Raw genomic sequence first — 14985 nt, forward strand, 5'->3', positions numbered from 1 at the left:
GAGAACCTACCAGATCGGACCCTTGAGGATCTGCCTTGAGCATTGCGGGGACGCCATGACGGTGTTAGCTTGAAGGAAGCCCTTTTTTGGACTTGGCGTGCTTGTGGCCTCTCCCGGCGTGTGAGTTCGTCCACAGGTGAAAAACACAAAACCAACACTTCGGGGGAGGGAGACAAGGTTTTGCCTGTGAGAGGAGAGAGCTCGTCCCTCCCGTGGCTTCCTTAATAATCTGGGCCAGCTTGGTACCAAAGAGCCTTGATCCCTGGAAAGGCAAATTAGTGAGGGACTTCTTGGAGGACAAGTCCGTCTGCCATGCCTTTAGCCAGATGGTTCTGCGTATGGCCACCATATTACTAGGCGCTTGGGCGGGACATGAAGTGGCGTCCGAGGAGGCAGACACCACGTACTTTCCAACATGAGAGATCTGGTCTACCAAATCAGCTAACTTCTGAAGCTGAGCTCCAGTGAGGATGCCTTGATGGAGTTGCTTAGCCCATGTAGAGATAGACGACTGACACCCATGTGGTGGCAAAAGCAGGGCACAATGTGGAAAAAGCCGCTTCAAAGGCTGATTTGGCAAACTACTATGAGCCTGTCAGAGTCCTTAAGGGATTCCCTGTCTGTAAGTGGAAATACAGTGTTGGTAGATAACCTAGAGACTGGAGGGTCCACCATGGGGGATGCGGTCTCAGTAAAATCAGAGGCAAAGGGATACAGGATGCAGAGACATTTTCCTCTCTGAAAGCGTCTGGTCGGGTATTTTCACTCCCTGGAAAGGACCTCTTCCTTAATTCCTTATGGGCAGCGAATACCTTGAGGGTTGGTCTAGACCGTCTAAATGAAACCGCCTGTTCTGTGTGTTCCCTAGCGGTATAGTTAATGTTAAAGGTCTGGTTAACCACTGCAATGAGACTCTGAACTATGTCCAGCATGTTAGCGGCCTGGTCGGAATCCATGTCAGAGTCAGGAACGGTAACCATATCAGAGTCTGACTTAGCAGGTAAGTCAGGAGATGAGGACCGAGAAGAAGCTGCCTGCTAGAAGGACCGGCAGGAGAGAGGGAGCAACAGGACGACCTGGAACGGTTTTCCTCCCTGGATCTCTTACGGTCAATATTGGTAGGCTGAGCCAGAGGTTCCTGTGATTCGCAGGCAGTGGTGGAAGCAGGGGCAGGTAGTCTGTCCAGCGCAGATACCAGGGTCCAAGATACCTTGGTAAGGTCTGCGACAGACTGACAGGGAACACTCTCTCCAGACACAGTGGGGGCCTTCTGGGTAGCAGGAGTGGGAGGATTGCTGCAGTCCTGACAGAGGGAAGAAGTCTGACCTGAAGGGAGTCTGCTATTACATGAGGAACAGGCAAAGTGCTTTACCAGAGTAGTAGAGGCTGGAGGGCGAGAGAACACTCCTTTAGACTTCGTGGCTCTGTCACCTTTACTATCACGTCTAACTAATACCAGAGGTTAGGGGACAGGTAAAAAGTTGTTGAGGGAAGCGTCAGTCTGCAGCGCAGAGCTTACCTCCAGAAGTGATGAGAGGTTGCAGCTTGCAGCACAGGATAGGAAGTCACTTGGTAGAGATGCTCCTGGAAGAGCTAGGGGCGACCGCAAGTTGTATGGATGCCGGCAAATTGAGGCAGCAGGATGAAGCAGGAGGAAGAGAAGGGCCTCCTGGGGTGAAAAAGGGCATGCAGAGTTCGTGCCAAGGGAAGGGGGCGTGAGTGAGGCAAGGAGCCCGCACAATGAGGCCGGAGGGAGTGGCTACAGCGGGAGGGAGAAGAGCCCATGCAATGAGGACACTGCGGGAGGCGGAGATAATCGCCGTACTAGGCCGCGCCGAAGACGGGGCCTAAATTAGTATGGTAAGGTTTCTGGAGGGGGTGGTGCGGCACGGAGACCAGAAAACAGATGCCCGGAAGGGGTCCAGATAACAAACTAACAAGCCCAGGGGCAGTCCTGCTGCATGGGAACGCATGCCCAGGGGCAGTCCAGCTGCATGGGAACGCATGCCCAGGGGCAGTCCAGCTGCATGGGAACGCATGCCCAGGGGCAGTCCAGCTGCATGGGAACGCATGCCCAGGGGCAGTCCAGCTGCATGGGAACGCATGCCCAGGGGCAGTCCAGCTGCATGGGAACGCATGCCCAGGGGCAGTCCAGCTGCATGGGAACGCATGCCCAGGGGCAGTCCAGCTGCATGGGAACGCGGACCTAGGGACAGTCATGCTGCAGGGGAGGAGAAGAGGGTCTCCTGCAGAGAGAAAAACACATACACATGAAAAAAACGATTGAATCTTTTGTCTTCATTCTTCTTCCGCTCTATCTTCGTCTTCTCCTCGTCACCTCTGGACTGGGATGGAGACCTGATGGTGAGAAGGAAGAAGTACTTCTCCATCCCTGAAGATGTAATGGGATCAGAAGACGTCCGGGCCTCTTCGGGTGATTGACGGTTTCAGGAGGGATGGACGTCTGGCTCTGGTAGGCGAGCGGGCAGGATAGAGGGGCGAGGACCGACGATCGAGTCACCTCAAAAATCTTGATGTGTTCAGGGCTGGGGGTCCTGGTCGATAGACATATGAAGATACGGGGTGACAGTTCACGCCGTACTCATAACCTCTGCGTAGGAGTACAGTATGACCATTGCACACTGTATCCCTCCAGAGGTAATCCAGGAGAAGAAAAAGGAAAAAGAAAAGAGGGAGACATTACAGGAAAAACGCAGAAAACCAAGGTAGCTGTGGGTCTAGTAAAATACCCGTGTCCACCTCCTACTGACACCAAGCTAAAATGGATTAAGTTAGTGCAAGTTGGTGGGGTGTACACTGCTGGGGAGGAGCTAACTTTTTTTTGTACATAGTGTCAGCCTCCTAGTGGCAGCAGCATACACCCATTGTTTCCAGTATCGCCCAATGAAGCGATAGAGAAAAAAAAAATGTTCAAAAACAGTGACATCCACGGATACTGAAGGGAAAAATCACTATTGTAAATTAAAGTACTGTATATTTACTAAAAATAGCGTAGACTGAAAAGACATACATAGGCAACTATACAGAAAAAAATATCTTACTGTTCACATTCCTAAATGCAATTGGAAACATTTTCTAAGCAGTCTTTATTTGAAAATAAATAAATCCTACCTGTATGCTGTTGTATACTAACTCCTTTACATAGCTGGCTGTCCTGCTGACTCAGACTTGTGTCAGCTCTGTTTCATCCCTCCCTTTTCTCAATGTTAGAGACAGCAGCAGGGAGGAGGAGGTTGTATATGACAGAGGTGTCCCCCCCCCATTCACACTCTAAGGACTCATTTGCTGCACAATCTGCAGGGTTTAACAACCGCCACTCTGATAAAGGTTTGTCAAATTGCTCTTAACGATGCACACAGAATGATCAGTAGGGTTGTTATGCTCGCATAGGCTGTTACTGTGTTGAGCAGCACATATGCCGTTTACACAGGACGATGTGTTGCCAGGAATGATAATTTTTAAAAGAGTCTAAAAATAATTTTTTACTCAAACAAATATGCATTTTGTTCATTTGTCGAATGATCAGCAGCCTGCTTAAAAACACTTGTTCCTAATAATTGTGTAGTGTAAACACACCCAAAGACTTCAGACAGTAGATCACACAGGTTCTGCTTTATCTCCGTGTAGATACGGAGGAAAGCACAAACAAGGCAGCCCTTAGGTGAAATTGTGAGTGGGGTACTTTCATATAGACTGTAATTGTGTACTGAAAAAGAAGAGCACCTAAGGCAGACTCTGTGGGCAGGGGGACTGCTACACATGGTCACTGTCTCCACACAAAATAGAAGAGATTCCTTATGGGCTGAAGAAGAAGCCAGTACAGGAATGAAGCCGTGTTGATACATGAGAATTAGTGAAGACAGCAGCATCTTGAACATAGAGAACTCACATCCAGCAGGTATTACTGGGGAGGGACACTAAACTTAGTGATTTCTATAGCGTACTTGTTGTTTCGGGTAATTTTTCAGAATAAGATGTCATGAGTGTCTGTACAAAGAAAGGAGCAAAAAGATTGGAAGTACCTAGCCCTGATCTTTGATCAGGTGCTCTTATGCAGCCAGATTTTTGCATCAGGGATAGTACATCGCGGGCTGTGAAAGTGACAAAGGCACGAGGAGATGCCGGCCTAAAGATGCTAGGCGCAAAAGTGAAGTCCAGCTGAAACAGGACACTGGACCAGAGGTTAGAATTGGGCAAGGCAAATCTTTTTGCAAATACCTAGTGCATACATGAGGTATAACACAATTTCTGACCATTGTAGGACTTGTATCCTTCAGTCTTCCCCCTAGTTTTCTGTCGTTTCTCACCTAATGGGTGGAGACTAGCAGCTATGATGTCTCCTATACACAGTATCCAAAAGATGGATTTCTGATTTTATTTCTCTGTAGCACAGACAAAAGCAGCAGCAACAGGGACAGCAGCACTGAGCTGTATGGCTGTGAATCCAGCACTGAAGTGAAATACATTTGCTGAAAGCTGCAGCAATCTCCGTATGACAATCTGGTCTCTGACTGTACTGAGTGCTCCTCACTTTTCCTTCTGACCCTTTCCATAAGGGTTAATAAGCCATGTAATCCAACATATCACTGTGCTGATAATCGGTCTCGCTTTATGTACTACGGATAAGAGTTGTTTTTTTTCAGAGTGGTTGGTGATTTCAGTAGGTAAAGGTGGTGGTGGAGGGGCGGGGGGTAAGAGGACTATAAATTGAGAGAGAAAAAAGCAGATTTCTCTGATAAGATATCTTAAGTGTTGTATATTAGCTTGCACTATTGATTTGTGCAAAATTTGTTAAAATGAGACATTTAGAAAAAAAGAAACGAGGTTGCAATCAAGCTTTTTTTCCCCCTACGTTGTAGCCTTTAAAGCAACTCTCCAGTTGTACATGATATAACATTTTGAGGGTAACACATAGAAACAGGTAGCCTCCCACTGATTCCTGGGCCTCTGTTCTTTCAACTAAGACGGTCAGAGTGATTCTTACACCAGGTGATGCACAATCTATGTGATCTGATCATTCGACACACTCCCCCCTCTTTTGGATTGGCCTTAGCGGCCCACGTTGGCAATGCACGGGGAGAACATACAAACTCCTTTCAGATATTGTCCTTGGTGGGATTTGAACCCAGGTCCCCAGTGCTGCGAGGCTGAAGTGCTAACCACTGAGCCACCGTGCTGCCCATGCAGATGGAAATGGCTGTTTATTGATTAAATATCTCCAAAAACCCAATTACATCAAAGAATATTCCTGTGTTCCCATGTTCCATAGCTAATCCAGGGTTATCATGTGTAAATGCCACTTCATCATTAGCAGGCCATTATGCAATTATGCGCCCTAAAAATCACTGTGCCAACAGATTATCCTGATGGTCAACACTTGTGGGTCTAAAGAGGACCACAACATAGCCAGAAGAAAGCGTATTCTTGGTTTTTAGAGATGAAAACTATTCCATGTGACAAATTACCAAGAAAGTGAAGATACACAAACTGGGTTTATAGGGTGTGGACACTTTCTGGGCCTTTTTTTTCCTCTTAAATGCATGCATTTTGAGCTAAAAATCATTTTTGCAATTGGGTATCATTAGACAGTGCAACACAGAGGCTATAGTGGGTAAATGCTGAAAACCTTTTATTGCTGGCTGCAGAATGAGTGATGTAAGAATCTGTCAGTCAGTTCGTTCTCACCAGAGATTTCATTCTGAACTCCTGTGTTGATTTACGAGCACGTCAAAGATGAGCTAAAATTTGTGGTCATAAACCAGCTGAGGAGCCCCATGAAAGAGACAGATAAAAGTTACAAGCATTCATGTCAAAAGAAGCTCACTGATGGATTAACAGTTAACTCATTCACCAGCCAGCAATGTACAGGGAAACAAAGTGCCTACAAGAATAAATGGCTAAATTAATTTTTTGCCCAAAACTGTCAAGCTTATTTTATAAGCTTGCAAAAAATGTTGACTTCAGGTGTTTTCAAAAGTAAGGCATCTTTATGGGTCTCAATGACCTCCAGATGATGCCACTATAACTCATCTGTAGTTATTTATCATCTGTATTATCTTGCCAAGTTGGGCTGACTGCATCAGGTACACCTGATGAAGGCCAAACTTGAGTCAACCAGATTTTGAAAGACGTTGAATGAATGAATGAAGGAATGAAGGTCCAGAGAACATACACCCTTGTCTTCACTCTGTGGCAGCGCCCGAGCATTACAGTATTTTTTTCCTGTTTGGTTTGAATATTAAAATCTGTAAGGCTGTGCTGGAATTACTCCTCATTTGCTCTGCTATTCTGCTTCTCACAGACAGTTTGTTACCTGCTGCCCAGCATGAGAAACATGATCCCTCCAGAGACTACAGCCTCCCATACACCTGAGATGACAGTCTCTGCCTACTTGGGAGCGCTCGCCCAGCCAGGTGATCCTATGCTCTCTCTCAGAAAGCTGCTGTCAGACATGTCATGTCCAAGGCTTATCTCTTAGAGAACAAAAGGGTCGGCAGTATGAAAATCAGGCATGCTGGATCCTTAACTCTCTGACAATCTGTTATGGGCCCCAAAATACAAGAATGTTTGCTGAAACCTGTCAATAACTGATGGGTTCGGTTGACGTTGGTCTAATGCGTATAGGGGGCTTAAGAGAGCAAGGGAACGGTGAGTTTAGAAGGCATGCGATGTGTGCTGTCCCATACTACAGGGAGGGAGACAAAACCATGCATTTGCGAGTACGGGCCAGCACAATCACATAGTCATAGGACTACATGTGGGACTGGTTTACAGGGTTAAATGAACAGTTTTTGGATGATCATACCCCTACACACAGTGCAGGGCCCACCTATTACAGAGTCAGAGTTACTATACCCCAATTTCAAATCCAGTCCTGTGTAATCAGTATATTCTACACCCTACAAAATAAATTGTATGGAGGCCTTCAGCAGCCTAAACATGGACATTAAGTCCAAGAATGAAACCATTGACAGCCAGATTGTGCTACATACAGTACAACCAGAGACGGACGTGGAGATACAAACCTGAGGTCTGGTCCTTGGATTCCACCTAATGTAATAATTCACCCACAGCTCCAGGTGGCTCAGACTGGCAACCGGATACAGCACATGGTGCTCATAATTCACATAGAAAGGGTTGGTAAACTCATCCACATGGCTATTAATATACGACCATAAAGAGATGGTCTTTGTCTGCACCTCCTAGATGAGAAAAAACACAGAACAATGACAAACCGCCACTGCATATGTTCACACTATAGGGCATTCACAATGCAAGGCCAGATATACAATGAATGGGATCATATGCCCAGAAAAATAATATCACGGTTTCTAAAAAAAAAAAAAAAAAAAAAAGAGCATTGTTTATGTATGCAACAGAAGGATTGTATCTCGGTGAAGCTGCAAGTAGGCAGTGCCCTGTCTGATATTCTGGAAATATAATGAGCAGGAAAGATGTGAAGAATAATAATGACCGTGCCCAGGCAGCAAAACCAGAAACAAAGACTTGCGTGCCCCCTAGTGGTTAACACTGTGCTCTGCTGCAAAATAACGTTAATCATGTCATTAATGCAAGTGACAATCTACTCTACATGTTTAGTTGCATCATAATTATCACTGCAAAACAGTTTTGGTCCTGGAAATACTTGCCATTCATCTACCTTACCTATATGAGACCTTATGGCCTGACATCAGAATCTCACTGGCTAAGGCTCCTTTAAAACAGGCAGATTTTCTGCCCAAAAGCAAGCGTAAATTGACCTTATAGCAAGTTGACTGGAGCAATCATTGGCACCATATGCCAACAATCTTTAGTGTAATCGGTCACTCATTAAGTTTTATTACTGTCAGCAAGACACTGTTTCCACCGCACAATGTGCTGCCGACGAATGACGTCTGACAGCATCATTTATAGATTCCCAGCAAAGAAGATGACCTTGTCATGGCTGTTGGGTACACATGAATTGGCCAATTTCTGAGCCAAGCATCTTTGTTGTTTTACTATTTTCTAGAGGAGTAATGCTATTCCAAATTCATGTTTGCACACTTAGCGTTACAGAGTGCTGCTTTATTTGTTAGTTATGTATAGAGATGGCTACTCTCAGTAAGCACCTGTACACACCAATATTCTGTTTGGAAGGGACGGTCAGTCTTTTGATAGTTGTATACATTGGCTCTCTGAACAAGCACTCCATCCATCACCCTATGGCAGTTTTAATCACAGCAGGATCCTACCTACCCCTATAAATGTAGGCTTCAGCCCAAGAGAGGAATCACATTAGGATAGGTTGCCAGCAAAAGAAGATCGCCTTGTCGTTGGCTACTGGGCACACATGAATTGGCCAATTTATGCACAAAGTATCTTTGTTTTCTCCTATTTTCTAGATCTGTAATGCTATTCCAATTTCATATATTTAATGTTCGCATGTTATAGCGTTAAAGAGTGCAACTTCATTTGTTAGCATCATTTATGTCAGCTTGTTTGACCAGCAGATATGTGTACACAAACCAGTGGCTGGGAACAAATTTTTCACATAAGTGTTTGCCCACCTAATCACTAGGGTACTTAAAAGTTATGTGGGGCCTCTCACTTCAAGAGGTAAGGGGCACGGAGGGCAGTCTGATGCATGTTGGGAAGGGGAGGTGCACCTGTCTTATTAATTAGAATAGGATGGGTGCACAAGACCTGTAAAGTGACTGTGCAAGATCAGCAGCGCCTCGCACCCCCCGGTTCGGAATCTTTTGAAAGCAACAGTTTTCATATAACAGTAATGAGCATTGCATCAGATGAGAAAAGTAAATGTCATCAGTAGGAGCTGCACTCCACGTCAGCCATGACATGTAATACCTACATACTGTAGGTCTACATCTAATGAATACCTACCTCTTTCATCTTCTGCTGCTCACTATTGTGCAAAAATGTGCCAAACAAGCAGCTGTAGAGATGGTCCAGGATGGTGATGAGGAAAAGCTCATTGAATTCAAAGGCTGCAGGAAACTAAAAGAGTGAAAAGAGTTACTACGACATTCCCATTCTGATCAATATTACCAGTACACCCAACACATCCGGTGACAACGCACAAAGTAGAATATGGCCGCATTATAGGAGGATCTAAGAAAAGTTCAGGTGTTAAGGCGATAAGTCGCCCATACATAGACTAAAGGCGGTCGAATCTACTGGAATCGGCTAAGAGGCTAATGCGTATGGGGCTTCCTTACTCTCCCCCAAAAGGATGATGTGGGGAAAACAATATTCGGCCTGGTGAATTTCCAAGGCAGATTAGATGTCGGGCAGCGGCTCCCACATAGGAGCACTCAGCCAAGCTGGATGTTCCTGTGGATGTTGGGAGTCTGGGAAGATCGTTGTCAGCTGAGGAATCGCTCGCAGACAGCCATCTGATGTGTGTGGGGTCATTACAGTCGCCCTCCAACCTTCTGATGTAATCAACTACATGTTGATTATATTAGTACACTGACCCTACCAGTATGTTAGAAATCACAAAAGTACACTTTATTTGTAAACAGAAAGAAACCAGTTCACTCGCACTCCTTGGCGTCCTGAAGCACAGAACCCAGCGGACCACTTGTAGCAATGGAAAAACTGAAAAACAGCACAAATATACAAATATACAGGTAAAATTAAAAAACATTATGCATGTGAACAAGAAAAGTGCGGCATTAGTAATAGAACATTAATTCACGTCGCATATTTAAACCCTCCGGATGACATGTGTCAAGATTCAGCATCCAAAAAGCTTCTCTGTTTTGCAGACTTTTTCTTGTGTTTCCACCTCTAGGATTTGATGTAGTTTTCTCAATTCCAATGACTTGTAGTGATGAGGTATTCCTATTATGCACTTGTATAAAATGTCTAGAGGCATAAGAGATGTTATGGTTAGTATCTGCTAAATTATATATATATCCGATGCTTTTTATAGTTTGCGTATGGTGCATCCCACATATAGTTTATTGCAAATAGTGCATTTTATAATATATACCACATGATCACTGTTGCAATTAATATAGGAGTTAATATGGTATGATTTTATCCATCTCACAAACTAGTGAATCAACCAATACATCTGAGACTTTCAAGGTTCGGAACCCAGAATTTTATCCGGTTCAATCTAGGACTTATTCCAAGGATTTTTTTCAAGATATGGTACAGAAGGAACTTAAAAAATTACAAATATAAATAAATATGACCAATAAATAAAAGAAATGCTAAGTGATCAAACAACATAAAAAAAAATTTCTGTGCAATCCACTTCCGAAACTCAAAATGGAAACCCATGAATTAAAGAGGGTTATGCATTGGGAGTCATTACAAATAAACAACATGTCTATTAAATAGTGGACCATCTCATGCTTCCATGTTTATATGGTCTCCCTAAAACGCATAAATCCATAAACCCACCACCTATGAGACCCATTATATCCAGTATTAATGCAGTCACAGAGCATCTAGGTGACTGGCTGGACACTCTACGGCAACCTTTGGTGCAATGTGTACCTGGTTTCTTGAAGGACTCACATGATGTACTCACCCAATTGTCGACTATTCACTGGAAACAGGAATATATGTGGATTAGCTGCGATGCTGTATCTTTATACACATGTATACCATGCAACATCGCAGTATTAGCAGTGGAATATCATTATCAAAATTTAGTAACTACACCACAAATCTTCGCAATTATGTGAAACAGATTATAACATATTTCTTATGTCTAATAACTATTTTATGCATTCACAGGATTACTACCTCCAATGTAGGGGTGTATCACCTGCATTGGCTCATCTGGTTATGTCGTACTGGGAATCCAACTATTTATATTCTGCCACCAATCCTTTATCTGACTTCATACAATGGTATGGTAGATCTACTGATGATCAACTTATAATATGGAGAGGGAGAGTATCTGACATTCCGGTATTTAATAATAATAATCTTTGTTTCTATAGCGCCATTTATTGAATATCTGAACAACAACACCTATAACCTGTCATTTACATATACAGTACAGCCAAAATGCATTTCCTTTCTTGATCTGCACCTAGAAGGGAATGAATGAAACATCTCCACTTCTACCTTCTGCAAACCAATGTCAGGAAATACAATTTTGCATGCGGCCAGTGGACATCCTCTACATACAATTAAACCCATCCCTCTAGGTTAATACACAAGAATAAAAAGAAACTGATGTAATATCCTTAAAACAAGTCAAAATGAGGCTCAGTATTGTGTGTGGCCTCCACGTGCCTGTATGACCTCCCTACAATGCCTGGGCATGCTCCTGATGAGGTTGCGGATGGTCTCCTGTGGGATCTCCTCCCAGACCTGGACTAAAGCATCCGCCAACTCCTGGACAGTCTGTGGTCCAACGTGACGTTGGTGGATGGAGCGAGACATGATGTCCCAGATGTGCTCAATCGGATTCAGATCTGGGGAACGGGTGGGCCAGTCCATAGCTTCAATGCCTTCATCTTGCAGGAACTGCTGACACACTCCAGCCACATGAGGTCTGGCATTGTCCTGCATTAGGAGGAACCCAGGGCCAACTGCACCATAATATGATCTCACAAGGGGTCTGAGGATCTCATCTCGGTACCTAATGGCAGTCAGGCTACCTCTGGCGAGCACATTGATGGCTGTGCGGCCCTCCAAAGAAATGCCACCCCACACCATTACTGACCCACTGCCAAACCGGTCATGCTGAAGGATGTTGCAGGCAGCAGATCGCTCTCCATGGCGTCTCCAGACTCTGTCACATGTGTCACATGTGCTCAGTGTGAACCTGCTTTCATCTGTGAAGAGCACAGGGCGCCAGTGGCGACTTTGCCAATCCTGATGTTCTGTGGCAAATGCCAAGCGTCCTGCAAGGTGTTGGGCTGTGAGCACAACCCCCATCTGTGGACGTCGGGCCCTCATACCACCCTCATGGAGTCGGTTTCTAAAAGTTTGTGCAGACACATGCACATTTGTGGCCTGCTGGAGGTCATTTTGCAGGGCTCTGGCAGTGCTCCTCGTGTTCCTCCTTGCACAAAGGCGGAGGTAGCGGTCCTGCTGCTGGGTTGTTGCACTCCTACAGCCCCCTCCACGTCTCCTGGTGTACTGGCCTGTCTCCTGGTAGCGCCTCCAGCCTCTGAACACTATGCTGACAGACACAGCAAACCTTCTTGCCACAGCTCGCATTGATGTGCCATCCTGGATGAGCTGCACTACCTGAGCAACTTCTGTGGGTTGTAGAGTCCGTCTCATGCTACCACGAGTGTGAAAGCAAAACCAACATTCAAAAGTGACCAAAACATCAGCCAGAAAGCATTGGTACTGAAATATGGTCTGTGGTCCCCACCTGCAGAACCACTCCTTTATTGACTGTGTCTTGATAATTGCCAATAATTTCCATCTATTGTCTATTCCATTTGCACAACAGCCTGTGAAATTGATTGTCAATCAGTGTTGCTTCCTAAGTGGACAGTTTGATTTCACAGAAGTTTGATTTACTTGGAGCTATATTCTGTTGTTTAAGTGTTCCCTTTATTTTTTGAGTAGTGTAGTCCTCAATTTTACAGTATTAAAAATATAATCCTTAAATTTTTGCCTATATTACAAGATGATGCAATTTTATCCAAAATCCTTACTCCAGGCATTCGTGTAGTTGCTAAAAGAGCCCAAACATTGGGAAATATATGGTCTCCCAGTGCACCCAACCCAATACAAAAATGACACACTTGGTTGAATTGTAAGGGCTTTTACAAATGTGGACAAAGTAGATGCAACCTATGTCCGTTTGTTTTAATAACAATTTTTTTTAATAATTCTGACAAAACACAATCATACCATATTAACTCCTATATTAAATTGCAACAGTGATCATGTGGTATATATTATAAAATTCACTATTTGCAATAAATTATATGTGGGATGCACCATACGCAAACTAAAAAAAGATCTCAGAGCATGTGTCGGATATATATATAATTTATCAGATACTAACCGTAATATCTCTTATGCCTCTGGACATTTTATACAAGTGCATAATAGGAATACCTCATCACTACAAGTCATTGGAATTGAGAAAACTACATCAAATCCTAGAGGTGGAAACACAAGAAAAAGTCTGCAAAACAGAGAAGCTTTTTGGATGCTGAATCTTGACACATGTCATCCGGAGGGTTTAAATATGCGACGTGAATTAATGTTCTATTACTAATGCCGCACTTTTCTTGTTCACATGCATAATGTTTTTTAATTTTATTTGTATATTTGTGCTGTTTTTAATGGTGGGTGTTTCTAATCAATTAATTATTCACATGTGATCACATCACTTAATGTGTATTGGTGTACTCTGTATATAAACAATTGAATTTACATTGTACATAGCTTTGATAAAGAACGCAGGACTGCGTTTGAAACGCGTAAGCTATGCCCCCTATCCCCATGGAAATCCTTTTTATCCAATAAAGTATTTTTTTGCAATCTAAGAAGCTGGAACACATTTTCAATGTTTCCACACTTTATTTGTACAAAATGTAAAGTGAACTTTTGGTCAGTGATATGAAAATCTGCATGCCTTGCAAAGTTCCATAACTAAAGCAATAACATTTTTACTTTTTTTTATTCCCCTAGCGGTATTAAAGGGGTCCTTCCGCTTTCAGGAAAAAAAAAAAAAAAACCTGTCCCCCTGTGCAGCTTGGATTAAAAAAAAAAAAACAAACTCACGCTTTACTTATTAATAACAGATACTAATTTATTTCTAATGTATTTATTTTATTACATTTTAAAATAAATAAAAAACAACATTTAATTACCCATTTAAATAAAAGATGCTGCACTGCTTCATGTCGGTCCCATCATGTACGTGGCGAATCGTTGCCCTACGTGGTGGCATTTGCATATACCACTAAGGCCAATGATGGCTGCAGCAGTCACATGAATGAGGCAGCGCTTCAGCAGCAGAGGATTGGATATATATGTAGTCTTAGTAATTAAAAATAATAAAATCTTACAACTAGGGATGAGCGGACCCGTGGATTTTCTGGTTCGAGCAAACTTTAGACTAAAGTTCGGGTACCAGAACTGTAGTTGAACCCCATAGAAGTCAATGGGGACCCGAACTTTGGTGCTGTAAAATGGTCGTAGTAAGTGCTTCGGGGCTGCAGAAGTGTTTCTCTCTCTCTCCAAAACGGACTTCTGGGAGAAGTCAGTGTTCAGAGTTCAGCACCGGACACTAGGTGTCCAGTAACAACCCCAAACGTTACAGTATGGGTGCGCTCACCTCTACTTACAGCCCTTTTAAAAAGCTAGACTCCATGTCTGGGTTTATTTCAGCAATGTATCAGATGCTTCTATCTAAATACAGCCATTATCTGACCTATACAATAGCAGTGATGATGATTGTGTTACCTGATTTGTCATCTGCCATACACAGTCGATGAATTGAAGAAAAATTGGGGAGCGGTCAGCGTCAGCGTGATTGTCCTCCCCATGGCCCACTCTCTGAAAAGGAGAGGGATTTATAGTTCAGATTTCAGACAACACAATTGGAAGTCACAAGGTTTAAATAACTAAACTTTTGTTCTGTTCTTTTCATATTTGGCAGGCACTTTAATTGCCTGCAGATCTGTGGGGTTCCAGGTCCTTAGCCCTCCACCGCTCACTCAACAGACAGTCGCTCAAGACACAGGGGCTGTAAAGGCCATTTTTCGAATGCATCAATAACTTGCTCGGTGTGCTCGTGTATCTTGACCAGCACAGTTTCAGGGTCTATTGAGCAATCGGTGGGGGTCTCAAGACCTGAAACCCCACAGATCTACAGGCAAATAAAATTTCTGCCAAACATAGGCTGCTTAATGAATATTTTTTTTAAGTCACTTTTAATCAGCAGGAGATTATCACTAGAGGACTAGTAAACCTGCTGTCATGTAGTCCAACCACGCCCCCACCACTGATTGGCAGTCT

The 14985-nt window shown here is 43.7% G+C and overlaps 1 protein-coding gene across 8 annotated transcripts in view; it reads right to left on the minus strand.

Moving 5' to 3' along the window:
• The window catches only part of MTMR1 (myotubularin related protein 1), a 110005-nt gene that overhangs the window by 10327 nt on the left and 84693 nt on the right, over positions 1-14985 (minus strand). For all 8 annotated transcript variants that reach the window (XM_073641211.1, XM_073641209.1, XM_073641208.1 and 5 more), the window contains 3 exons: positions 14431-14523; positions 8905-9018; positions 7047-7223 (listed from right to left, as the gene is read on the minus strand). In XM_073641211.1, coding sequence (XP_073497312.1) covers positions 7047-7223; positions 8905-9018; positions 14431-14523 — 384 coding nt within the window. The remainder of the gene's footprint in view (positions 1-7046; positions 7224-8904; positions 9019-14430; positions 14524-14985) is intronic.

The sequence above is a fragment of the Phyllobates terribilis genome, unplaced genomic scaffold (assembly GCF_046119375.1).
Source record: "Phyllobates terribilis strain yellow unplaced genomic scaffold, ASM4611937v1 Scaffold_7__3_contigs__length_470593459, whole genome shotgun sequence".
In the NCBI taxonomy this organism is placed as follows: Eukaryota; Metazoa; Chordata; class Amphibia; order Anura; family Dendrobatidae; genus Phyllobates; species Phyllobates terribilis.